We start from the raw sequence: 26,671 nt of genomic DNA, 5'->3' as shown, positions 1-26,671 counted from the left end.
CAGAGGGCCCCTGAATTGTCCCTGTGGCTTAAGGATGTCAGGGAATGGTCCTTGGCTGAGGAAACACACATGGGGCGCACACGCAGGGATGAGAGGCTCCAGGAGGACCTACTAGCGTGGAGGGTAATGTGTGCTGTGGGGTTGCCCGACGAGGACTCCGATGCCACCAGTGCTGAACTGTTTACCCCTGAGGAGTCTGGTTCCGAGGAGGACGAAGCGGGAGGCGGGGAGGAAGGACTTGTTTTGGGGTAGTGCCCTGGTGGAAGCGTACTAATGTTCCCTATTGTTTATCTATGTGATTTGCCTTGATTCCCAGAGGTTTGCTTATAACTGTGAAGTCTGTACCCGAATGGGCCATGAGGAAGTAACCAAAGTATTTACACGTGTTTTCACTAGCGATGCCAAGTTTGGGGGGGGGAACTGTTTTGCTGTTACATGCTAAAATGAAGTTTTTTACTGAAAAAGAAATGAACATATGGGTAGGAAACACCGCAAAAGGGGGGAAAAAACGGCGATGCTAAAAATATGCCTTTATTCCTTGCGAACCTTTATGCTTTGATATTCTGGCACTTTACGACTTTATGTCGCCTGACCTCCGGGTTGTGGACTGAATGGCTGTGTGATACCATGTACGATCGATTTGATCATTTTTCATCTTTAAGTGCCTGTGGGTGGATTTACCTGATTGTATTCTTTATACTTTCCGCAATAAAAATAATTTTCAAAAAAAAAAATTATCTGCATTTCCATTATGTGTTTGCCCAAACTGTTTCTCTTCTATTTATCCTATTGATTCCCCAGGATGCTTACATTTTGTTTGAACAGCTTATTAGCTTCATTCTCCTGTCTCACATCTTTATACAATAGTTTGATCTCCCCTATTCATGCTATATATGGTCATGTTCCCTGCTCCTTGCATTTGTCTATTTGCTATGTGTTAACTCAAGCTGTTTTCACTTTTGTTCCCCTGTTTTGATAATCCATACAGTCGAATTATTGTTAATTGCCTTTACTATCCTTTTCTCATGTAAAGCGCTCTGATACCTCCGGGTCCAGCCAGCCCTATATAAAACCTCTAAAATAAATAAATAAGGGGAATATTCATACAGCCTTGTGCCACTACAAGGATTAGGAACTCTTTTATCAATTTAAAATCTTTATAATGCACAGTTAGGACTTCTTTAGTCTACATTTAAAACTAGAGTAACTAACATTTTGCAATACTTTTACTGCTGAAACAACTGACATACGAAGTGAGAACAACAGATTTTCACTTTCACTCTGATCTTGCAATGCTCCTATTTTTAACACCCCCCTGAAGTAGCAAATCTCTTCTTCTAGGAATAGTATTATCTCATTGTAAACTGAAATACCTCGCCCTTTCACACCACCCTCAAATATAGTCCTCTCTTGTCCCAAAAGGATGTTGGTGAAGGAGTACAGTGCTACCTTAAACAAAGACTGTATGTTCAGGATAATTAACCACCCTAAATCTCAACATAAGCATAAGAAGAAACTGGGGCACTTTTCACAATCCAAGAATCTGTAGCTGCCAGAGAGGCATAATAGAGCCAGTAACCACAATTAAAGTACTTGTAACAATAATTTGAATATAAATGAGCTGAAAAGTAATATTTTGCAAGCAAACAATGGAAGAGTGAACTCCAAATGTAACAATACTGCTATACCTTAGGGTGACTTTGAAACAAACAGTGGTAAAAGCCAATAGGTCTCATTTTAATGTGCCAACGCATGGAAAGACAGCCAGGTACAAACGCTGTTTACATGTGTTGCATAACCAAATGTGTGTACACTGTGGTAATTGAGTGTACTTCTCAGATGTTAAATAGCCCCTCATGCAATGCAATGCATGAGGTGAGAGATTAACACCCTCTGGATAGAGACAAAGCCATCTCAAAGTAGCATTTAAAAACTTGGTAACAATATGCCTTGCACACAGCAGCAGTATCAAGCCAGATAAAAAATAAAGGTACAGTTATCTGTCAGTAGTCCACAGCAGACACACACACACACACACACACACACAACGATACTTACATTAGCTTTGAACTCGAGGGTAGCATCTTCTACATCCACAGTTGAGGACTGTGCTGAGTCATTGATGTTGGTGTCTTTATTCTCCATGTTGTATGATGCTCAAACTAAAACAGAAAAACATTACCATAATCAGTCTCATTTTCTTGTTTTGAAGACATGGTTCAAAATAAAATCTAAAAAACCAATAAGTACATAATAATATTGTGAAGTCTCCTTTAGCCACAAATCCCCAAAAGGTATGGACAATAAAAACACAGTATCTCAACTATTTTAGGAGTATCATTTCTTTACTTGTCCCTTTATAGAAATTTAGCTTAAAACCTACGATTACACTTTTTACTAATTAATCTTCACCACACAAAGTTATAACACAAAAATGTTATATGCGAGGCAAGGTAATTAGTACGAATGTAATTCTTTCCATAAAACTAGCGCAATAAAAAAACTCACAGTCCCTTAAATGATTGTCACTAATAAAACTCGATTCGAAATAAAGAAACCAAAAGAAAAATTCAAGTTTTAAAAACTGTGCATTCTGTTAAAAAGAGAAGAACTATTCTCTGGATTTTAGCCACGAGTAACTGGAGACAAATAAGCCAATCACATTTGAGTGCACTGAATATGGCCATTTACCGTCAACCAGAAAGAGAGTAGTATCTATTCAAAGGTCAGCAATCACAGCCAGAGCATCATATAATTACTTTGCATATATTTTTAATAAAATTTACCTTTGCATGTATATGAGGATGTGAACTAAAAATAATTTCAATTTGTGCTTTTTACTTGATTTATTTTTTATCCTTTTGTAACTCTCTTATTTTTCATCTTTTCACTTTTTACTTACATCTAATGAAACATGGTTTAAGATTCAATGTATGTGACAATAAAAAACGAATAGTTGATTTTGCTATTTCTTGTGATCACTTGATGCCCTCAAAAAGCAACATTTTTATTAATTGAATTGTAAAACACGTTAGCAAATTCTGGCAGGAGCCAAATAAAACTGTCCAATGTTTATTGAATTTTCGCTAGAGTTATACATTATTGATTCTTTCCTTTATGCATTACTTTGCATTAATAAGGATTGGGACACTGATCATTTGAGGTCAACTTGCTCATCAGTCATTAGAGCTAACTTCCCTTCTTTGTTCATATTCAATGACCATGTTCTTTCACCTGTTGGACATAACACTCCAGCCTTAAAGCTTTTGAGATACGTTTGTGTCGGTAAAATCAGTTTTAAGATTTTTTTGAATATATTCTAGGGAAGATATATCAGGGAAAGAGAAAGATAAAAAGATGACACCAGATACCTTCCTAAGTGTATTTTCTCTTCAATTTCCTAATTGCCACCATATAATATTAGGGCCCCTCTCAATTATGTAAATATTGTTCATAGGATGATGGGGAAACACATACTCTTACGTAACAGACCGCCCAATCGGTTAAGTTCAAGTGTCCCTTGCAAGACTTGATCCTCGGCTATGTAATTTCCGGTAAAATAGTTTATTACTTTCTCCAAGCCTACACCAAAATCAAAGCAGGACAGCTACTTCTCATCAGCTGTCCCCAAGCTCCACCAATGTTCTACATGACCTCACATGGGTCAGAAAATCCCAAGCCACAACACCCTCCCTAACTGTAAATGAAAGGCAGTTGTTGGAGTTGGCTTCTTACCAAAATGTTGTGAATGTAAATATATGCAAGTATAGATTTACTGTACTTAACTCCACTAGAAGCACATAGGTCAAGGTTCAATGTTGTGGATATAAGAGTAGTAAATCAAGATATTATGGTTCTCGATATTTAGGCCTCAGTATGTTGGCCCAAAAATATTTTTGTGCTTGATGTTCTGACATATAACCCAGAAAGCAAGGGCTTGGTTCACAAAGGTAAATATACATGTATACATTTAATTGCATGCATGTTTGTTCCTACACCTAGGTGTAACTGCACTTTTTTTGCTATTCATCATTTTAGAGTGGCAACATACACTTAGGTAGACTTATGGGTCTCCACCCATTCGAATGATGGGTGGAGCCTCCTACATCCGAGCATACGAGCATAAAGCTACTTCTAGTAACTTTGCACCTGCTGATGGAGCTCTCCACCACTGGGGTGGAGCTCTCCCTATGGGAAAGTAAAGGGAAAATGAATAATCTATTATTAAAAAAAAAAATATATATATATATATATATTTTAAAACTATCTGAATGCCTAATATCAATGTAGAATACTTAAAAATATTATTAAACTGGAAATAAAAATATTACATCACAATAACTAATGAAATTAAGTGTGTATTAAATAATGAAAAAATACATATATTTAATAGGTTTGTGAATTTTATTTTGCAGTACATGAGTAGTACTACTGTAGTACGAATTTATGTTCTACAAAAAGGAAGTTTGTGAATCGGACCACTAAAGCCTGGACAACAGTAGATATATAATTTGTAAAAGCAAATACAAAAAAGTTCAAGAGAATAAGAGATGAAAGTTGACTTATCTGTTTTATAGGAGTAGTATACATCACGCATATAGGGGGCCATTAGGATGCCCCCAATTAGGATGCACCCGCCACAGTGGCAGGTGCATCCCGCAGTTTTTACATTGTGTCGGATGGTGCTTAAAGCACCGGCCGCCGCAATGTGAAAAATGCTTGTTGTGTGTTTCACAGCACAACATGACAAGCACTGCGCGGTGCCTGACATGTTGTGCTGTGAAACGCAGGGGGGTACCATAGGTACCCCCCACCCCCCCTTCACCCTAGGGGCCCGCAACGGGCCCCCAAAGCAGGAACCGTATGCCTTTTTGTGGCGGCATTGCCGCCACGGAAAGGCATTCCTCCCAGGCCATCATAATATGGCTGGCGGGGTCTGATAGACACCGCCGCCATATCAGGTCTTTTCCGCCGTGGTCGCAAGGCGACCGCGGCGGAAAAGCGGCGGACGGTGTTCCCCTCCGCCACGGTCCCCCCCGCCATTGTAATATGGCGGGGGGAAGAAAGGTGGCGGACGGCCAAGGATGGCGGACGGATCGCCACCGCCTGCATGGCGGTGGCGATCCGTCCGCCATCCTAATGGACCCTTAAGTGTTTATGAGAGGTTTGTTGACGTCTATGATAGGACAGAATAGTTTTGAACTTACTGATCTTTTAAATGGGGGTAGGAATGTTGGGGAAGGCATGACCATAAATGAACCTGCTCAATAAGGGCAATGGTAGGACAAGTATTACTTTATATGTACTTATTGATTTTTTAAGCTGGCTACAATGAAGGGGCATATCGGGCGGTGAGTAAATCAGTCAGTCTGCAGCTGGAGGTTTGACAAGGTTGACAGTTACTTAAGAACAGTGATGAATTTATGGAAATCATGGTAAATCAGACTTGAGGTGCGAAAATCCTGCAGGCAGGAGGAGGGACTCATTGGTGCACAGAAAAGCATAACACATAGATGCCGAACCAAGGTGGTGGATTTATCCTAGTTGATTCCCTCAAAATACATTTCTGGAGCAAGGAACCACAAATATGTGTTAGCTTGACAGGTACTCAATTTTGGAGTAGCAGTCTCAAGCCCAACCAGAAAATATAAGCATTTCCCAATGGCTGGGGATAACATGGAACTAAATGCAACATTAAGGAGGCCTTATATTGCCTGCACTCAAACAAACGTTGAGGATGGTCATTATTCAGTGCCAGGTAGTGGGCGGGGTAAGTAAAAAAATAAAGTCGCTAGGAGGAGTAGAATGATCTCTTTGGCCGCTTGTCACAAATCAGGGGCAGGTCAGTAAAACTAAGACTGTTATCCATCCTCTCTCCCACCCATAATATTTGTATCATTTTTTTTGATGGGACAGGTATGGCACTTTATGGCTATGTGTTTTTCTATGTTGTTTGTTTAATGTTGCGTTGCTGCTAGAAGAAAGAAGATTATGGAGCTGAGATGGTTTATAAGTTTCACTAATTGATGACGTTTTTTGGGTGGAGCAGGAAAACACCTGGGGCTTTTCCTGGTTAGCATGGTAACAGAATAATTGTTGAATGGGTGGGTTCACAGGGGAGGGGGGACAGAGGCATGGAGGTCAGGGGTATGTTGAAACCAACGAGAGGATTGGGAGAGGGTTACAGGGGTGTGTTTTGGTGACATCAATGGGACAGGAGTTGTATGATAGGTTGGGGTGTGAAGGGAGGAATTATTGAAGGGGGGCAAGAGAGATTTTAGAAGGGTGGGTTGATTAGGAAATGTATATTGTATTAGATAGGTATTATTAGTTTTGTAAGGCAGCTTTTTGACTAGGTTGGCTGGTTTTCGATAAGTTTCAGGCCTGTTCTATTAAAGCGGCCTTTTACACTAAATTTGACTAATGTGACATCATTTAACGCTGTCCTGCCCGTTAATAAAATGTCTGTTGTGCGTAACAGGTTTGTTCCTGGTTATTCTGGAATGTGCATAAATGAAGACGTTTTTAAAATAAGATCGTTCACAATGCAATATATACATTTCCGTTTTCTCCACTGCAAAACGCTGTGAGCCTTTTGACACCAACTCATATTTTGTTTGTTTTGTTCTTTTGCTAAATAATTGTAACAAAATACGGCCCTCCAAGTTTGATTTTAAGATCTGTGCTATAGGTAGGACCTTATAAAATCACAAGACCGGAGCCAACAAGTGGTCCCTAATGGGAGTAACGTTCAATTTTGATTACAAATAAATATTGAGGACCCAATAAGCTGATCATCTCATTCGATGTCATGAGGCACACTGTAGCCGGTCCTTGGCTTTCAACCAATAGACAGCTTCCATCAGGTGTGTCGGTCTAATTCCTTCAAAGGAAGAGAACCAAGATTACAACCTCCAAAGGGTACTTAGATTTTAAGTGTCCATGTTGACATGGAGTGAGGTGGCCTCTCTGTGATTAAAGTGCGACTAATGCTGTTTTTGCTGAAGAGATGGGGATGGGGGAATGTCTGATTCTGACCGGTGTCCCCAAGCCAAAATCCGGCCAGTACCAGAGACCTAACCCCAGATTCAAAGTCCTGTTTTGCGAGTCCTTAATAGCGAATTTTAAGGATTCGCTATTAAAGACTCGCAAAACGGGATGTATGTAGGAATCCCAATAATTTTTGCGATTTCTACAGCTTCCTTATTTGCGATTAGCAATTAGCGAATCGCAAATAAGGAAGCAATTCCAAGGGTGCCAGGGTGTGTGTGTAACATACAACTTAGAAAAATGCACTAAAGTGCATTTTTCTACGTTTTTGCTAATTACCAAGTAGTAACGGTAAATAGCGGCCCCAGATAGCAATTTCGCAATTTTAAAATGGTTCATGAATTGCATTTAAGGAATCTCAAATTGAGATTCCTTAAATGCAATTAATCGCAATTTCGAGATTTCTAGATTTGCCCAAATGCAAAAATAGCGCTCGCAAAGGGTCAGATTCTCAGAATATGGCCCTTTGCGAGCAGATTCAGGTTTGATGAATCTGGCTGCTAATGTTTTTCTACAATATCAGCCAATTATACACTGCCACCAAATTATATATTTTTTTACAGCACGACTCAGCCTGTATCTTTTAATTAATGCCAGTGCGAACAACGACACTATACCCGTAATACAAGAAATACCAGCAGTTACTGCCACCCTACAAATACATGCCACCCTACAAACACATGTCACCATACAAACACTAATTCCCGAGGCAAGGTGCACACGAATAAAAAGGATGACATTGTGTTTTGGGAGATAGTGCGCACCACACCTTAATAATATTAATAACTATACGGCACAAACGAGTTATTATTAATAATAACAATAATACCAGCATCAATAGTTGACAGGATTCCGATAAAGCTCCCACAGGGATTCAAGGGGAGGATTAAACACTTTGCCATTGTTTTTCTTCATGAATCTAAAAAGAAGCTAATTCTTACCTAGTTGTATTATCTGTGTGCTGCCAAGGAAATATTGCTATTTACTTTTCCTCTCAAGTGAAGCTGTATTCTTCACCGAAGCCCAGGGATCTGGAAAAAAAACTCTTGCCGACCAGAACCTCTGGCTACGCGCGATGGATGTCAACAATAAAATGGCCGGCCCTCCTGCTAAAGAAGCCAGGAGACCTGGTATATGCAAGTCATTAGTCACACATGTGTTTAATTTGGAATCCGTACGTGGCGCAGGTCACACTACTCAAAATGCACAAAACAAACATGGCAGTTCCGGGCCAATCAAAAGAATGAAGCAGTTATCGCCCTATCGCGCTAACACAAACACCACATGGCATTGGGAAAAGCACCGGTATTTGCGCCGGAATGCAAAGGAGGGGCCACTCCCACACCCTCTTTACTGTGCATGGTCAAAGCTGGCACCTGGCTCGAAAGTAGAAACTGTAACTGCTTTCCAGTGTTTTGTGGGCCTAAGAGGTAGGTACATTTAAAGCTCTCTGTAAGGAAAACACGTCACACCTGCATTTGAAGAGGTCAATGGAGGCGAGTAACTTGGACAGGTGTTGAGGACCAGCAATCGATTTTGGATATTTGGACTTATTTTACATCATCAGAGTCAGGGCCGGTCCTAGCCATGGGCGGTATGGGCAGCTGCCCAGGGCCTCGCACTCAGGGGGGCCCCGCCGCCGGCCCCGCAGTTGCGGGAATAAATAAATGATGGGGGTAATTTGGAAAAGCGCTGCGCAGTGAGCACAGCACTCACGCAGGGGCCGGGCCACACACCCGCAGGCAGCAGTAACTAACTAAGGCAGGGAAGGAGGGAACAACACTGTCTGCGCACGCATGCAAACCTGACTGTGATGCCTGCACGCACCCCCCACCACCTAGCTTGGTGGTGGTGGTGCGTGCGTGCCCTGGTGGTGACGTGACGCCGGCCTTGAATCCTCATGCAGGTGACAGTGGGTCCCAGGGCGGTCAATCTGGTAGCGCACGAAAGCGCTACCAATGACTTCCCTGGACATGATTTTATGGCCAGCCCCCGCTCAGTGTGACGCACTCAGCATGCGCACACGCCATACGTGACCTGGCAGTCAGTCACTACTCTGATCGGGCGGCGGGCCGCGTGGGCAGGGCTGCAGGCAGGAGTCTGACGTCGTTGCGGGGCCCCGGCCTAGTCCTCCTCGTTGAGTCCGTCGTTGTTGAGTCTACGTTAAGGTAAGAGACCTGCTTCAGTTCAATCGTATTATATATTATTATACTTAAGTTAAAATGTCAAAAGATCGATGCTGAGAACAATGTGTAAATATCTGGCATGCATCGAGCAGCTCTGACGGGCTGTGGATTTATGGGGCACCGGGCCTTTCCTCCTTTGTGTAAGTATATGTAGAATTGGGAGGCAGGGAGAGGAAGGAACAGCTCTGTATAGTAAAAGCTTAGCTTTTAATTTACCTCAGAGTGTGATGAAACCTATCAGTCTTCCTCCTGCTATCACCCTCACCCACCTAGGTGGAGCGACCGAAGGGAAGATGAGAGCACCACTCTGGCCGTCTCTCGCACAAAATACCAAATCACTTCTCCCATAGTCATATTGCCTTTTAGGACTCTTTCAAACAAGCGTTCCCCAGTGGTGTAGCATGCTAGTCAGCCAGTAATGTTCTTCGGTGCCTTCTCCGGGACCGGGATCTACTAGATAAATGCAATTAAAATACGGTTGATTGAACACACGACACATCTTCCGGGGTTCTACATAAATCTTGAAAGGTTTGTATATCCTTCTATTCAGTTAGTATTGCCCTACACCACTCTGCAGAGTACTTAATCTTTTCTGAGCAATATCAGCTAGTTCTTTTGGACAGATTGGCCGGGTTTGCAGATTCAGGCTGCAGCTGCCCAGCCTTTGAGATCACTGTAATGCATTTGCCCCCAAGAGTTACCTTGTTTTAATACTTGATTATGTGGCAGCTCTCACCCTCATGTCAGTTTGACAAACTGCTAACATCCTCATGCTTCAGGCCCACTGCATGTGAGGTAGCTCCTGCGCCAGCTCCCTCTCCTTCCTCACACTGTCCTTCATCACATCCTCGAAAAGCAACACACATGCCAGCCTTTTGCTTCAGATCCGGCTTGTGATCTGTCGGAAACCTTTCCTTATGAAGTGTGATGTTCATCATGCTCAGAACTAAGCCAAGGATCAGAGCTTCCCTGAGTTCCTGTAGTCTTAGATAGTAATGAAACCTTCTACATCCTACTGATCAGTGCTGTGCTGCATGCAGAGCCATGATAGAAACAGAGTTACTCCTGGACCTCAGTGCCCATGGGTCCTGGAGGAGTCTCAAGCAATGGTGGGCCTGCAGCTGTTGATTGTACTTTTGTTTTTTATCTAACGATATCAATCATTTTTTGTTTGATGGGGAGGAAGTGGCTGACAGTTTCATAATTCACACACACATTTATATATTCCTCTAGGATTCATGATGCATCTTCTGCAAGTAAGTGAATGCTTGTTACTAGTGTTTTATGTAGAGTGCAAATAGCCCTTTCCCTACCATACTGGGTGCATCTGAGCACCACGTGTTTTTAAATATTGTCTTTTATTTAATTTTTACATGATAAGTGCTATGCAGGTGTCTCAAGGCCACTAATGTCATAAATACACCTCTTTGCTTCTACCTTTAGGTGCGTGAGGAAAAAGATGACAGTGTGCACCACGTGATTTGCTGTACATTCTCACCAATTAATTTGCTGTGATTGTGAAAATATTTCCATGGCAAATCACTGCAGAAACCCAATAACATAGTAACCTAGTGAGCCTAGGAGCTTTCGTTTGGTTGTTATGGTGTGAGGTGTGTTTTTCTACAGTACATTCGACTGTGAAAAGTACACTGCTGTTTTCTTGACCCTCTGGTTCCTTTGGAATTTGGGGGCATGTCCAACTAATCATTCAAGGAGACAGCAAGTGTTACACTCATGGATATTTGCTCACCTGTTTTCCATTCCCTCTACTTTTTGTCCATGTTACTGATATCCACATTAGTTTGCTTCACTGATGCCAAATAACTAAGATCAAAAGTCCTGCGAAGTCACTTTCTGTGATGTCACTTGAAGGGGCCTCACATCTTCCCTTTCGCCCGGGGCCTCAGAAGGCCTAGGACCGGCACTGATCAGAGTTAGGCCCGCAGCAAAAGAGAACGATAAAAAGGGAGCAAGAAGGAGGAGGAAGCCGGGACAACTGAGAGGAAGGAAGAAAGTAGGGATAAGTAAGAAACTGTATGAGGCAGATAGGAGACAGTTGGGGTAGGGTGGCGGGAGAAAAACGCACGAGGTGGAATGGAGACTAGGTAGCCTTGGGATTTGGCACGTCTGGCATTCGGTCGTGCCAGCGACCGACTCCTAAGGCTCATAAGAAAAGCTTAAACCTCCTCACTTCTTTATTTATTTTACAGATTCAGCAATGGATAGAAAACTCCCATCTCACTTCTTAACATGCTAATGCAGATTCTCTCGGGAAATGCAGCGACTGCAGCATTCAGGCGAAAAAAATCAAAATGGTAATAGTCAATTATTAATGTGTTAAAAATAAGTCAACAACCCATTACTAGACATTATTTACTATTGGTCCAAAACGCCCTGCATTAAAAACTAGAGGGAACATTAGATTGGAGAGAACGAGTTAATGGGGAGAAAGCTGAAATAAGTAGCAAGGGCATGCATTCAAGGGTCTTTCCATTGATTAGGAGCACTCCTCAATATAGCCCTCTTCTTCCCCAACCCTCAATAATCTGAATCTTTGACCATTTGGATGGTGCCTTCTGTATTTTTGTATTTTAATTCATAGGCCGCTGGCACTTTTCAAAGGGAAATTATTATATAGCAACAGGCTCGGTGCTAAGGGCAACTCGTAAGAAATGTGGTACTGTAACTCTTGCAATGTCTGCAGTCTGTAACCAGGTGAAAACACTGCTCTGTTTGAAGGCTTGGCAGTTACGGATGGACTGTTCCCATGAGGAGCTGGGTCATGACTGATTTGCATATGGCTGGATCCAAATTGAGACTGCGTGGTGAGCAAAAGAACAATGGATTCAACCAGATTTTTTGACTCGGGTTGAATGTTTGATTCATTAAGCATTCCATTCATCATTTGTTGCTGCAGCACTTTTTGCCCTTAGTGGGATGGGTATGCTCAGACGTGGGTACCTTGCACGCTGTGCCACTGGATTCAAGCTAGCCTGGCTGATATGGGACGATACCCTGAAACCAGTCCCAGGATGCAGGTTTCCAGTCCAGGGAGGACCTGGCTTGGCAGCTCAGGATGATTGGTCCCATAAGGAACAGGGTCAAGACTGATTTGCATATGGCTGGGTCTAAAATGGGGTGGTATGGTGACTTTTGAGAAGGCATGGAAGCCGTCGCCAAATGGATGAAAAACAGCTGCCTACAACTAAACACCAACAAAACGGAAGTACTCATCATGGGCCCAAACCCAGACGCCTGAAACGACACCTGGTGGCCCCCCCGCCCTCGGAGCCCGCCCACCCCCACGGACCACGCACGCAAGCCGGGAATCATCCTGGACTCGGAGCTCAAAATGGACCGCCAGATCAACTCCGTCTCGTCCTCCTGCTTTCACACCCTCCACCTCCTACGTAAGACCTTCAAATGGATCCCCCTCGAACACAGAAATACCGTCACTCACGCCATGGCCACCAGCAGGCTCGACTACGGCAACGCACTCTATGCCGGAATAAACAAAAACCTCACCCGCAAGCTACAGAACATCCAAAACACCGCCGCAAGACTGGTCCTCAACCTGCCAAGCCATTGCCACATCTCCCAGCACTGAAGCACACTCCACTAGCTCCCCATCGAAGCTAGAGTCACCTTCAAGATGTTAACCCACACTCACAAGGCCATCCACGACACCGGACCAGCATACCTGAACAGTCGGCTCAAATTCCACGCACCCCTAAGGACCCTACGATCAGCCCAGCTCTCCTACGCCGTGGTCCCCCGCACCAGAAAGACCAGATCGGGAGGCCACTCCTTTCCTTCCACGAGGCCAGCGCCTGGAACGACCTTCCGCTCCACCTCAGACAGATAACATCGCTCCCCATCTTCGCAAGAAACCTCAAAACCTGGCTCTTCGACAGACCCCCCTTCTTGATGGACTGGAACTTGCAAACCCCCCCACACCCTCAGCGCCTTGAGACCCTTACGGGTGAGTAGTCGCGCTTAACACACACCCGATTTGATTTGATGTACGGTTAACCAAGATCTTTTGACTGGGGGTGAATGTTTGATTCATTCAGCATTCCATCCATCATTTGTTGCAGCAGCAGTGTTTGAAGGATAAGCATTTCTATTTCGAAATTGTCATAACCATCAATGTGGCAATGCAGCTGTCTGTCTGCTGAAAGGATCAGTGTGAAATTAAATTAATGTTACCCACTATCTTTATTCCAGGTGGGAGAAAACAAAAATATATTCTGCAATTAGAAGATGTCCATTCCAAAGGCATAAACATTTTTAGCTGGGACTGCACTCACTTCATACCTTTTGATGACACTGCATTCTAGCTATCTCTCGAAGGCCTGACCACAAAATGCCCGTAATTGGAGTGAAGAACTCTGACAAGAAGGATAGCTGTGAATGCATAAGATATGAAGCACCTCTCCCAACACAGAAGAGAAGCCAACTGGAGCTATGCTGACAGTAAACACAAAAATGTATTTGAAGCTTAAGTGGTTAAACTAAGTGGTGGGTTTGGTAGACAGGGAAGAGCTCTCCATAGCTGTGATGCAAATTTGACATTTTTTGATTTTTGGTGAATTGAACTCAGGAACAGTTTAGACGCCGCAAATCATGTACTCAGGGAAGTAAGCTCATCGCTCTGTTCTATAGCGGGGAGTCGGGAGTGAGCCTGGATCTATAAAGGAGGGAAGTCCTCCTTGCTTACAGCACTGAAGAACTTGTACCGTCCTGTCAGAGATCACAAGAGAAATTTGGATTTCAGCATTTTTGCTCCAGCATTGGTTGTTCCAGTCTCCTGCTGACCCACTGGACTAAAGGGGATGAAGATCCTGCCAATGGAGCTGTTATGTACAGGAATTTATATAGCGCAAATCACCAAGCGGTTTCTAAGCGCTTGCTTAGGGAACCCGTCCTGGTATTCCCCTGTGAGATAACCCCAGCAGGGTATCCGCAAGGTGAAAGCCAGGCATCCCGCCGCGAGGGGCCGTTGTGGAGATTAAGCAAGCTATTGCCCAGAGTCGCAGAGTGTGAACCCGTGAATCGAGTAGGCACCGGAGCGAGAATTGTCGAGTCCATGGACATTTTAGGTCTCAAGACCCCGCCGAGCCGGGAATTGAACCCTGGTCCCGGGCTGACCTCTACTTCCAGGTCTGCCTCCTCTAACCAGTGAGCCACACTTCACTCTGGAGCTCTGGGTTGGGAATTTCATGTTCCTTGCCTTTGATTTTTCCAGCTAATGCACTGGTACTTGGCAGTGGAATTATGCAACTTAAAAAAGTGGTGCCAAGTCTGCAGAGCTAGACCTGAAGATCTGAGACCTCTCTTCAAGGTGGGACTACTACCAAGACAAGAGAAGTTACAAGTATATGGAATTTTTAAGGAACGGGACTACCAATGATGAAGTTTCATACACCTTCTAGATAATGATTCTGACAGACAAAGAATATCCTCATGCCATTGTACAGCCAATATTAAGAATGTGTATGTTATTTTAAAATTATAAATAAATATTTGGTCATCTTGGCGAGCAAGAAGTCAAACAAACAACAAGTATAGCCCCCACTGGGAGGCTTCCAACTATCTATAATACAGCATCTGTGGCAGACGCAATTCAATCTAATTTGCGGAGCACATTCGGAGCAGACTTATTGAATTCGGTCATGAGAAGTTTGTATGGGAAGCAGGAGGAAATGGCATTCTTGGCTGAATGGGGTAGCTACCAATAGTCTTATATTAAGAAGATCTCAAGTGTTGGATAAAATGGCCGTGGTCTATATGTAGAGCCGCTAGTGCCGGTACTCCTGGACAACTCATACTTCACCCACGCTATAAAAAAGGAGACCCTGGGAATCCAGGTAACTATAGGTTCTTAGTCTTCTTAGTTGTTGATGAAAAATGATATGCTTTTATATTTTTGGAGGACTGGAGACGTAGGCCTCTGAAAAAAGGTTTACTTCATATTCTTCAGACTGGGTCCCGTAACAGGTGTGAAATGTTAGACAATATTTTAGGTTTGCCCACTCTTTTCCACAAACAAGTGATACCTTAGCACACTATACCATGCCCTGTTTTGTGAATTATAAGACTGTTTTTGATGAGGTGAATGCAGAACATATTGGGCCTTGATTAAACAACTGGGAAATAAACCAGACACTTCTGAAAGCAGTCATGAATCTTTAGTCAAACAACTGGGTAAAAGAGTAAAGTTAGGAAACGGTCAATCACAGACAAAGAAAATATAGGAAAATTGTGTCTAAAACAGGAATGTGTTCTAGTTCCACTAATATTAAGTCTGCATACTGCTGGCCTACTAAGCAATTTCCACAGTGCAAGAACCTTTCCTTCAAAGCTGGGAAGTCACCAAGGGCCAGATGTATCAATATTGGATTTTGCGATTCCATAATAGCGAATTTTTACCGATTCGCTATTATAGAATCACTAAATGCAATGTATGTAGGTTTCGCAATAATAATTGTGATTCCTATATATGCCTAAATTGCGATTCGCTATTAAGGAATACCTTCCCATTCATTCTATGGGTCTAGAGGCCTATAGGAATGAATGGGAAGACATTCGCAATTTGCAAGTACCAAATAGGTCATCGCAAATTGTAAATGCAAATGCAAGGGTGATAGAGGGGCCAAAAGGTCCCCCTGTTGCACCCGCTAAAAGGTTAGCATGCACATGTGGCGCACATACATGCACTAAGGGCATATATGTACGACACATGGCATCTTGAAAAATGAAAAAAAGTAAATTTTTCATGGAATTCGCATATTACCACCAACTTGAAGTTGGTGGTAATTTGCGATTCTTTAAAGGCAGGTCGCAATTTTTTTGGGCTTTCTGCATTTCATTTAAGGAATCGCAAATTGCGATTCCTTAAATGCATTCGCAAAATAGGGAATTGCAATTTTCGCGATTTCCTATTTTGCGAAAACCTTTTAGGATGATGGATCCCAAAAAGCTTTTTCCCGTTTGCAAACGGGCCGATTCTGCCTGTTTGCAAACGGGAAAAACGCTTGATACATCTGGCCCCAAATTCCTTGGTTATAATATGCTGATGCTCTACTTTTTTAGAATCCACCATTATTTGCTTGCAACGAGCTTTAAACAGTCTAGGACAATTTAATTAAGTTAATGAATTAGTAGTCAATTTGATGAACGCTAATATAGTATTTTATGTTCGCAAGCTTTAAAAACCAATATTGTTGTTTCTGAATAATTATAAACAGAAAAGAGCTCCTGGGTATAATTATTTAACCATTTATTTTTAAGAAAGAGGTGGAATAAAAACACATTTTGAAAATATAAATCTGTGAGTTTAGCACACATGAGGAATAAGTTAAACAGTAAAACCAACACACAAAATGCCACTCTTATAGGCAAGGTTATGCATAAATTGTTTTTAACATCACTGTCCTAAGGAGCAGGCCTCTTTCCCGGACAACTATCTAGGCTTCTAAATTGCGCTCAATGTAGGAATGTTAGAGAACTATTTGGGCTCGCAACACTTTGTAAGCCTTAAATTATGCATAGAATTTAAATTAATAAGCAAAAACTTGCCCTGGGGATTCTATTGCTCGAAGTCTCTTAAAATCCATGGTCCGGTTTTCAGCAATCTGTACTAACTGCTTTTTTTTTTTTTTTTAATTCTTTATTGTCAGGAGTTCAAAAGATATAGTCATACTTTCATTCGTTAGGTGCATGTACATATCATTAGTATGTGTAAGCAGGAGAATGAACAAAACATATCATGTGTCCTTAACTATCAACGTCTGCCACGGTCATGTATTGGAACAGGTAGGAGTAACAAGCATATTCAGATCGTGGCACAATTTCGCTTCTTGTCCATAAGTCATTCCCTGACAGTACAGTTCTGATATATTCATCTGAGACTAACAGTGTGAAGTTTTAGAAAAAAGAAAAAAAAAACATTAAAACCCAACTATGGTCATCATCGAGCAATTGAGTGTGTTCATCCACAGACAGTCTTCTGCAGGTACATTTGTTTAACATTGCGCCTAAGGTAGTGTTGCGGTCCCGCATTCTCCCGGCTTCCCCCATCATTGTGCTAGCATACCCTTTTCGGCTAGTCCTCGTCTTCCTCTGAGTCTGAGTCCTCACCCTCCAGCAGGGGCTCACATGGTTCTCCCCTATATTTGTTCCACGGCGTCCACACCTTATTCCACTTGCGGGGGCATGCCCGTAACACATAAACTGCTCTTTCCTTTACCATTAGGAGGTCCATATTCCTTATCCACCCTGCTACCGTTGGCAACTCCGGGGCACCCCACCTCTGTGCAATGTCTCGTTTGGCCACTGTCACCGCCAGCGTGACCCATAGTTGTCCATACCTGTCTAGGTCTGTAGGGTCCCAAATGTTCAGCAGGCACTTACGGGGTTCCGGCAGGACAGATACTTTGATGGCCTGTGAGACTGTGCGCATAATCTGCCTCCAGAGTTCCCGGATCTGAGGACATTCCCATAGCGTGTGGAGCAGAGTTCCCTCTTCCCCGCATCCCCTGAGGCAGTACGGGTGTGGTGCCCTTTGTATTCTGTGAAGTAGTGTGCGGGTGTAGTAGGTGCGATGTAGAATTTTAAGCTGCACTAGGCGGAATCTGGCCGAAATGCCTACCTCTCGCGGTGAGGCAAGCGCCTCGTTCCACTCCGTTTCATCCATGTCACCCAGTTCTCCCACCCATTTCTCCTTAAGATTCTGTGTGGGGTCTGGCAGGTTGTTAATCAGTTTTTTGTACGTGAGTGAGGTCGCCTTCTGTTCCATAAATTCGGTTAGTAACCTGCCTTCCAGTGGTGACGATTCTGGGAGTGTGGTGTCAGGTGGGATTGCCTGCAACAGAGCGTGTCGGATTTGCACATACCGGTATGTTTCAGAGGGGCCCAGGCCATATAGCTGTCAGAGCTGCGGGAAAGGAACAACCGTGCCCTTGTCCCAAAGGTCCCCAACCACCGAGATCCCTATGGTATCCCATCGTGCGAACCCCTTACATGTCCGCAGGTTTCCCAGTGTTTTAGTGTCCCACAATGGAGTTACCCTGGTGATTTTACCCTTCCACCCCAGACGTGATTGTGCTGCATGCCATAGTGTCGCCGTATGAAGCGTTGGGCCAAGTAGGGTCTTTACCTGCGGGTAGTTGTATAACACTGAAAACATGCCTTCAGTCCCCAGTTGTGACCAGTCCGCCTTATACGCGGGGTCCTCCCGTGTGACGTGGATCCAGTGATTAATAATCTTAAGCTGGGACGCCCAGTAATATAGTTGGAGATTGGGCAGTGCGATCCCCCCCTCGTACCAGCTCTTTACCAATTTATTCTGCGCTATTCGCGCTGGGCCATTGCTCCATAGCAAACTGGAAACCAATGCCGCGACCTGTCGGAAGTATCGCAGGCTCACCACATAAGGGGAGTTTTCCAGCACATATAGAAACCTTGGGAGAGCCATCATTTTATAGAGTGCCGATCGTCCTAGGAGGGTCAGCGGTAGTGTAGCCCAGTATTTGACGTCTGCACGCAAGCGTGTCAGAGGCGGCCGCAAGTTCTCGGTATAGAATTCCGCAGCGTCGGCAGTCACAAAAATACCCAGGTACTTAAATGAGGTGGTTGTTATCTTTAGGGGACAGTCGGCTGGCAGCACTGGACCCGGGCCCTTGAGTACATAGAGTATGGATTTGGACCAGTTCAGGGTGTAGCCCGAAGCCTTTCCGTGCTCATCACAGAGAGCCAACAGGGCAGGGACCCCCTCATTGGGGTTGATCATGTAGATTAGCATGTCGTCTGCATATAGGGAGACTTTGTCCTCCCAACCTTCCTCCCAAGTGATGCCTCGGAATAGTGGCGTCGCTCTGAGCATGATTGCCAACGGTTCCAGCACTAATGCAAATAGAAGGGGCGATAGCGGGCATCCCTGTCTGGTTCCCCGTCCCAGTGGAAAGGGTGACGATATGTGACCATTCGCAACCACCTGCGCAACCGGCAAATGTAGAGCAGTCGCACCCATGCAAGCTACTTTGGGCCGAATCCCATTCGGGTCAGAACAGCAAACAGGTACTCCCACTCCACCAGGTCAAACGCCATTTTGGCGTCTAGGGAAAGTATCACAGCTTGGTCTGTAAGAAGATGCGCCCGTGCCAGCACCCCATGCACCCTCCGAAGGTTCAGCGCTGTGCTCCTGTGAGGCATGAAGCCCGATTGATCGGGGTGTATCAGGGTAGTCAGATGCTGGGTCAGACGACTGGCCAGGAGTTTCGCCAAGATCTTCGCTTCAGTATTGAGCAAAGAAATGGGCCGGTATGAGGCGCAGTCTGTCGGCGGCTTGGCTGGTTTGGGAATGGCTACGATTGTGGCCGTGCGCTGGTCGAGCGGAAGCAGCGCCTTCCCCACGCTTTCATTGTACATGTCCAAGAGAGGCTTGGCCAGTACCGAGGCCATTGCCTTATACCATTCCACAGGTATTCCGTTGGGACCCAGTGCCTTGCCGGACTGCAATGCCTGTATCGCTAATTGGATCTCTCCCTCTGTCAGGTCTGTATCAAGTTCCTGCTGTGCTTCAGGAGCGAGCACAGGTATAGGAATGTTTCTGAGCGACGCCAGGGCCTCCTGTTCCGTGACCGATCGTGTCGGTGTGTATATCCCCTGGAAGTGGCGCGCTAGGGTGTGTACTATTCGTTCCGGGTGAGTCTGCAGCTGGCCCTCAGCATCATATAGGCGTTGTATCCCCTTGTTACTGCCGCCCCTCTTGTCCAACCACGCCAGCATTTTCCCTGCCTTATCTCCCACATCATATATGCGGTGTGGGCTAGGTGCCCCTTAGTGACCGTGGTGAGGTGCGCTTGGTGCTGCTGCTGTCGGAGCTGTAACTCATGCGCGGTGTCAGGGGTGGGGTCTGTCATGTGGGCAGTGTTCGCTGTGTGCAGTGCCAATTCTAAATTTGCAAGTTCAGCTCTGGATTCCCTTTTATGCCCAGTGATTGCCGATATGGATGCCCCGCGTAGGACCGTTTTGTACGCCTCCCAGAGCACCGAAGGTGAGGTGACCGAGCCCATGTTTTCGTTAAAGTAGTGTGTTGTAGCCAATTTAAGTTTTTTCCTGACACCAGGAATCTGCAGATAATTGGGATATACCGGGTACACTCTAGCGCGCTTTTGTTCTCTGGTAGTAAGGTGAAGGGATATCGGGGAATGGTCAGAAATGCCTCTCGGTAGTATTTCCAGCTTGTCTATGGAACCCAGCCCCACCCCTAGAAAGAAGAAGTAGTCAATGCGTGAAAGACTATCGTGAGGGGCGGAGTAGTGTGTGTATTGCTTCGCCGTGGGGTTCAAATGACGCCACACATCCGTGAGGCCCAGGGCAGTCAGGAATCTAGGAAGCGTGGCAGTCCCCCTCTGGCGATCTCGTATGGGAAAGGTGTCTAGTAAGGGGTCTGTTATAGCATTGAAGTCCCCCCCAATGATCATATCACCCTCCGGGAGGTCAATGAGAAACTGCCCAAGAGCTGGCAGTGCTGTAGAATGAAGCGCCGGGGGGATGTACACAGATACCACATTGAGGGTCCTCCCCTCCCACTGGCCAGAGAGTGCCGCAAAACGTCCCTGGTCGTCCGTTTTGTGGCTAGTAACCAAAAAGGGTGAGTTTTTCCTGAGGAGTATCCCAGTGCCCCTGGAGCCTGTGGTGAATTCAGCGTGTACTGCCATGGTGTAGCCACGCCTGTTCAGTGCTTTGCAGGTGGTCCCCGCCAAATGTGTTTCCTGAAGCAGTACCAGGTAAGATCTATGGCGTTTGATGGTTTGCAGTACCAAACCGCGCTTAATTTTATCCCCCAGCCCCCTGACATTCCATGTAAGCAGTTTCAGTGGGGGCACCATTGTCATTACAGGGGCGCCCTCAGTGGGTGCTGCTTGTGCTTGTTGTGCCATTTGGGTTTATGACCCACGATGCCAATATGCAGTAGTGTGGTGAAGCCAGTGTGATGAGCTGTGCGCCGGGGTACCAGGCGCTGACGGCTAGCAATGTAACTGTGCCTCTTACAAACATAGTGATGACCGGTAACCATAACATTAACAGTACAACTTTCCCCCCCACCCCCTCCCTGCTCCCCTGCTCCACGGACGAAGTCCCGCCCGCATCCCCAACTTGGCAGAGTGCTTAGTTCCCTCCCTATCTATTCTTACTTGCTCGTGGGGTTGGTGAGTCCCCTACAGGCACCGGCCAGTGCCCGCCCTATTCAGTTCCATCGGCCCGAAGTCCCAAGGGCTGTGTTCGTGTCATCTCGCATATAGTTCAGGAAGTCAACCCCTGCTAGGCTGACCGGAATCAAACGGGTCCCTCTCAAGATCAGAGTCCAATCCCGCGGCGGCGCCTTGTTCCGTTGTCGGGCTGGCAGCCCGGTGTTCCGTTGTCCTCTCGTTGCGGCGGTCTTGGCGGTCTTTGTGCGGGCGCTGGGGTTTGCCCACCGGCCTCCAACCATCCAGCCACTCTCGTGCCACCTCAGACGTGTCGAAAAACCACGTTTTCCCCTCAGCCACAATCCGCAACTTGGCGGGGAAGAGCATCGAATAGGGCAGGCCCCTGTCACGTAGCGTCTTTTTTACTTCAGTGAAGGACTTCCTGCGTCTGGCCACCTCAGCCATATAGTCTGGGAAGAAGGCCAGAGTAGAGTTATGAACTTTCACAGGTGGTGCCACCCTTGCCGCCTGCAGAATGGCGTCCCTGTCCCTAAAGTTGAAGAGTCTAGCCAGCACCGGCCGCAGCGTGGCTCCCGGGTTGGCCGCACCCCCAGGGACCCGGTGTGCCCTCTCGACAGAGAAGAAGTTGGACAGGCCTTTAGGTTGCAGTTTGGTTTTGATAAGGTCTTCGATGTATAGGTCCATGGCGCCCTTCCCCTCCGATTCCGGAAGGCCTAGGATGCGGACGTTGTTTCTTCGAGAGCGCCCCTCCTGGTCATCCAGCTTTTCCTGCAGTTGCTTGGTGGTCTTTTCCAGTCGTTCCATCGCTACCTGCAGATCCGAGGTGTTCTCGATGAGGGACTTTGTGACCACTTCCACTTGGGATACCCTCCCTGACATCTTCTTAAAGTCTGCTCTCAGCAGGTTTACTTTGGAGGAAATGGTGCCCACTGTCGCCTGGACCTCAGTGAGGGTTTTCATAATGTCTTCCAGTGTAACTTTCCCAGCCCCGTTCGTGTCGGTAGACGCACCAGTGGAGTGACGCCCAGGCCCTTGTGAGTGGCCGCCCTGGGTATATGCAAATTTATCAAGCCTCGCATGCGTCGTTGTACTCCTCGTGTTTTTGCCTGCCATAGTGCTGCGTTTGGCTCTGTATTGTCCGGTCCGTCCAGTGGTTCCAGGTCCTGCCTCCCACTGATCACACTATTCCCGGGGTAGGCGCTGTTGTCTTAGATCGCAGGAGCTCGGACCGCAGTGCACTGTGGCCCCTCGATGTCCAGCCTCGGTCTCTGTCCGCTTGGGGGTCAGTCTCAGTGTCCCACCACGTGCGTGGTCCTTCCCTCCGTGGCCGCTGCAGTACGCCTCGGTGTGGGGCTGCGATGCGCCGCTGGTGGTGTCTGGGCTATGAGCACCTCGCAGGTAGCATTTGATTTTGGTGGTTCCCCCTCCAATTGGGTTGTAGTATCGGTGTGACCGAGCCGCCAGGCCCGACTCTCCCTTCCACGCACTGCCGCTCTCTATGCCGTTATGGGCGCCTCAGTCGCAGTTGCTGCCAGGCTGCGAGTACCGTCCTCTCCCCACGCAGTCTCAGGCCAGAGCCCGGTTCATCGGGCTGCGGGCGGGCTGCGTGGTCTTAGGCGCATTTCGCCCTACCTTGTCGTGCGTGTGGGATGCCTGACCGGCTGCGCAGTCCCAAGATGGCCCCGCCACAGGGTAGGGACGCTTCGGCCCTCGAGGGCGCCCACTCCGTGTGTTGGAGGAACTGTCTTCCAGACCCTGGCGCAGCAGCCGTTTTCGAGTCCGCTGGCTGCCGCGCTGTTTACTATTCACGCTGGTATCTTTCTTTTGGCGGTGGGACTTGGGCGCCGGTCAGAGTCGATGCCCTCTGGCCGGGTAAGGTGGACTTCCGGTCGGGTACGTCCAGCACTCCAGGCCGGTGCTGCTGGGTAGGCGGAGGCCCCACTACACCTTCGCCGAACGGAGCACTTCTCGTTGTCGGATTCTCGCCGGGGGTGGATCAGTGTGTGCCGCTTGCTTCCCCGAGCCGACTTCACTCCTTCGGGCGGGTTAATGTGCGGATGGAGTTACGGATAATTGCGCGGGCCGGTCAGCCTTGTGGAGCTCCCGATTTAAGCTGCTGCCATGCTCGGCAGTTGGCCACGCCCCCTACTGCTAACTGCTTTTTGAGTGGGAGATGTAACAAATGTGGGATTATTTTATCCTGCAATCAAAAATTTGAAGAAAAAGAAAATTCTAGATTACTTTACCAGACTGAAGAAATGTAAAGATCTGGGCACCATTAATAGCCCTGGATTGACTCAACCTTATTGACCAAAGCATTAACCCACATAGATATAATTTTATTCATTTACAATTTCTAGTACCACCTTTAAGAAAAATCAGGAGGAAAAATGTTACTGGTAGGGTGTTTGCAGTAAACAAACCTTGTCAATTTTGCAGGGATACAGAAGAAACATTTACACATATAAAATGTCTTTTTTAATGTATTAAATGATTGCAAAAAGAATGGTTGAAGTCTTTTTGGACACAGAAATAATTTAAGAACTTGTAAACAAGCTGTTGAACTCCTTCTTAAAGGTGATCTTCCCATGGCCAGCAATCTTACCAAATACAGAAATGTAGTTTAGGAGTGTTGTAAAAATGGAAATTAATAATTAATTTGTAAATGTTAAATTATCTAAATTGGTAATTTTATGATATAATTTTTTTGTGGCACGAGTATATTTAAGTATATAACAATAATATACCTGATAATACCTGGCAACTCTGTGACAAATATCCCTTCATGAGCTTCTGTATTTTGAAGTCGAGAGTATATTGTATGTCAATTGCAATATTGATTTTAAAAAAAAATTCTTTTTATTATATCCATTGCATCCAAGGCACATAACATTCCAATTATACACACATACATTGCTATCTGTTGGCAAGTTGTCTTGTAACATAGGCATAACAATATTTATAACAATGCAGTAATTGATGTTATTCCCCAGAGCAATTTCAGGCCCCTTCCCCTTCGTCTTCATCAGTAGCGTCTTCTGCCAGCTCCCTCGATGGCTCACAAATGTACCCCCTAAATTTATTCCATGCCCCTCAAATCCTGTTCCATTTTGGAGGACAACCACAGTTAATAAACAGAGTTTTCTCTGCCACCATGGCAGTGTCCATATCTTTACACCATGTGGCTAGCGTCGGTGCTTCTACTGATCCCTATTTTTGCGCGATGTTACGTTTTGCAACCATTAAACCTAACGTGGCCCAATCTTGTGCTGGATGGGTAAGGTCATTCGGTTCCCAAACATTCAGTAAGCATCTTTTGGGTTCAGGCAGTAATGATACCTCCTCTGTCTGCGATATTGTCCTCATCACCTTTATCCAGTACTCCATGATTTTGGGGCATTGCCACACAGTATGATAAAACTTATGCTCCTCCCCACACAGCCTCAGACAATATGGGTGTGACGCCGAACCTATCTTGTGAAGGGTGAGCCTAGTGTAGTAGGATTGATGTAATATTTTGAACTGCACCAGCCTTAGTCTAGAGGGTATACCCACCTCCCGCGGGAAAGCTAGTGCCTCCTGCCAGTCAGTGTTGTCAAGTTCCCCTACATCACCGGACCACTTTTCCTTGAGCGCCACCGTGGGATCCGGTAAGTTATTAACCAGTTTTTTTGTAGGTGAGGGAGGTAGCCCGTTTTGACATTTAGTCTGCCAGCAATCTATCTTCCAGGGGCGAGGCTTCTGGTACCTCAGTGCCTGGCGCCAGGACCGCCCGCAGTGCATGTTTTATCTGCATATATCGGAAGATTTCAGAGGGTGCCATTTCACACTGTTGTGCAAGACGTTCAAATGTGATTACCTCCCCTTTGCTCCACATGTCACCCACTGTGGATATAACAATTGCGTCCCTTTGTGCGAAACCCTTTTAATCCTCAGTCTTCCTAGTAGCTGCGCATCCCAAAGAGGGGTAAGCTGGGTTATGACCCCTTGCCAGCCCAATCTAGCAGTCGCTGAATGCCATATGCGGACTGTATGTTTTGTGGGTCCTATTAGTGATGGGGGCCTATATTTTGCTATAAAGGGCTACCATAAATCCGTCCGTTCCCAGCCCCGCCCTGTCCGCTTTGAATGCGGGGTCCGTCTGTGGGGTATGTATCCATTGATTAATGATTTTCAACTGAGCCGCCCAATGGTATAGTTGAATATTTGGCAGTGCTATACCTCCGTTGTACCACCCTCTGACTAACTTGGCCTGCGCTATTCATGCTGGTTTATTACCCCACAGCAGATTGTTTACCTGGGCCGCTATAGTCTTGAAGTATTTAGGTGGCACTAGGAATGGTGCATTCTCCAGTGCGTACAAAATTCAAGGGAGCTCCATCATTTTGAAAAGTGCCGCTTTTCCCAGCAGCGTCAAGGGTAATGTTCCCCAATGGACCGTATCTCTTTTAAGACGCTCCAGGGGGTGCATATGGTTTCTCTTAATGAAGGTGTCTGGCTTTGTTGTGATGTTTATGCCTAAATATTTAAATGTATCTTCTTTGATCTGCAGTGGGCAGTCAGCTGGGAGTTGAGGTGGTGGGCCATGTAATACAAATAGGATCGATTTTGACCAATTTATGGTATAACCAGACGCCCGACCAAAGAGTTGACAGATATTCGAAGCACCAATATGGAGTGCTTAGGGGCGGCCATGTACAGTAGCACGTCATCCGCATAAAGCGAGATGCGGTCCTCCCACCCATCCGTCCATCTAATTCCTCGTATCATCGGCTCCCACCTAATCCAGGCTGCAAGCGGTTCCAGTACCAAAGCAAAAAGGAGTGCGGACAGTAGGCAGCCCTGGCGTGTGCCACGCGTCAGTGGAAAGTCTTCGGAAATATTACCGTTGGCCGTAACATGTGCCATCGGTTTAGTGTACAATAGCCTTATCCATGCGCAGAATTTGGGGCCAAAGCCATTAGTGATGAAGTATAGCAAATAAGAAGGGCCATTCAACCATATCGAACGCCATTCAGGCGTCTAGCGAGAGTACCATAGCTGGTTCCTGAAGATATGGAATACGGGCCATCACACTGTGTAAGAGTCTCCGATTTAAAGCTGTGTTTCTACCCGGCATAAAACAGGACTTGTCCGGGTGTATCAAGGTCGTAAGGTGCGGCGTCAGTCTAATTGCCAGGAGTTTAGCAAGTATTTTGGCCTCTGCATTGATTAAGT

The 26,671-nt window shown here is 45.8% G+C and overlaps 1 protein-coding gene across 2 annotated transcripts in view; it reads right to left on the bottom strand.

Annotated features, from left to right (window-relative positions):
- Window positions 1–26,671, bottom strand: part of SLC9B2 (solute carrier family 9 member B2) — a 368,958-nt gene that overhangs the window by 236,771 nt on the left and 105,516 nt on the right. For both annotated transcript variants that reach the window (XM_086961576.1, XM_086961577.1), the window contains exon 2: window positions 2,059–2,162. In XM_086961576.1, the coding sequence (XP_086817702.1) occupies window positions 2,059–2,145 (87 nt within the window). In that variant the 5' untranslated portion in view covers window positions 2,146–2,162. The remainder of the gene's footprint in view (window positions 1–2,058; window positions 2,163–26,671) is intronic.

The sequence above is a fragment of the Lissotriton vulgaris genome, chromosome 3_1 (assembly GCF_964263255.1).
Source record: "Lissotriton vulgaris chromosome 3_1, aLisVul1.2, whole genome shotgun sequence".
Taxonomy (NCBI): domain Eukaryota; kingdom Metazoa; phylum Chordata; class Amphibia; order Caudata; family Salamandridae; genus Lissotriton; species Lissotriton vulgaris.
This window is presented reverse-complemented; position numbering and strand designations above follow the sequence as displayed.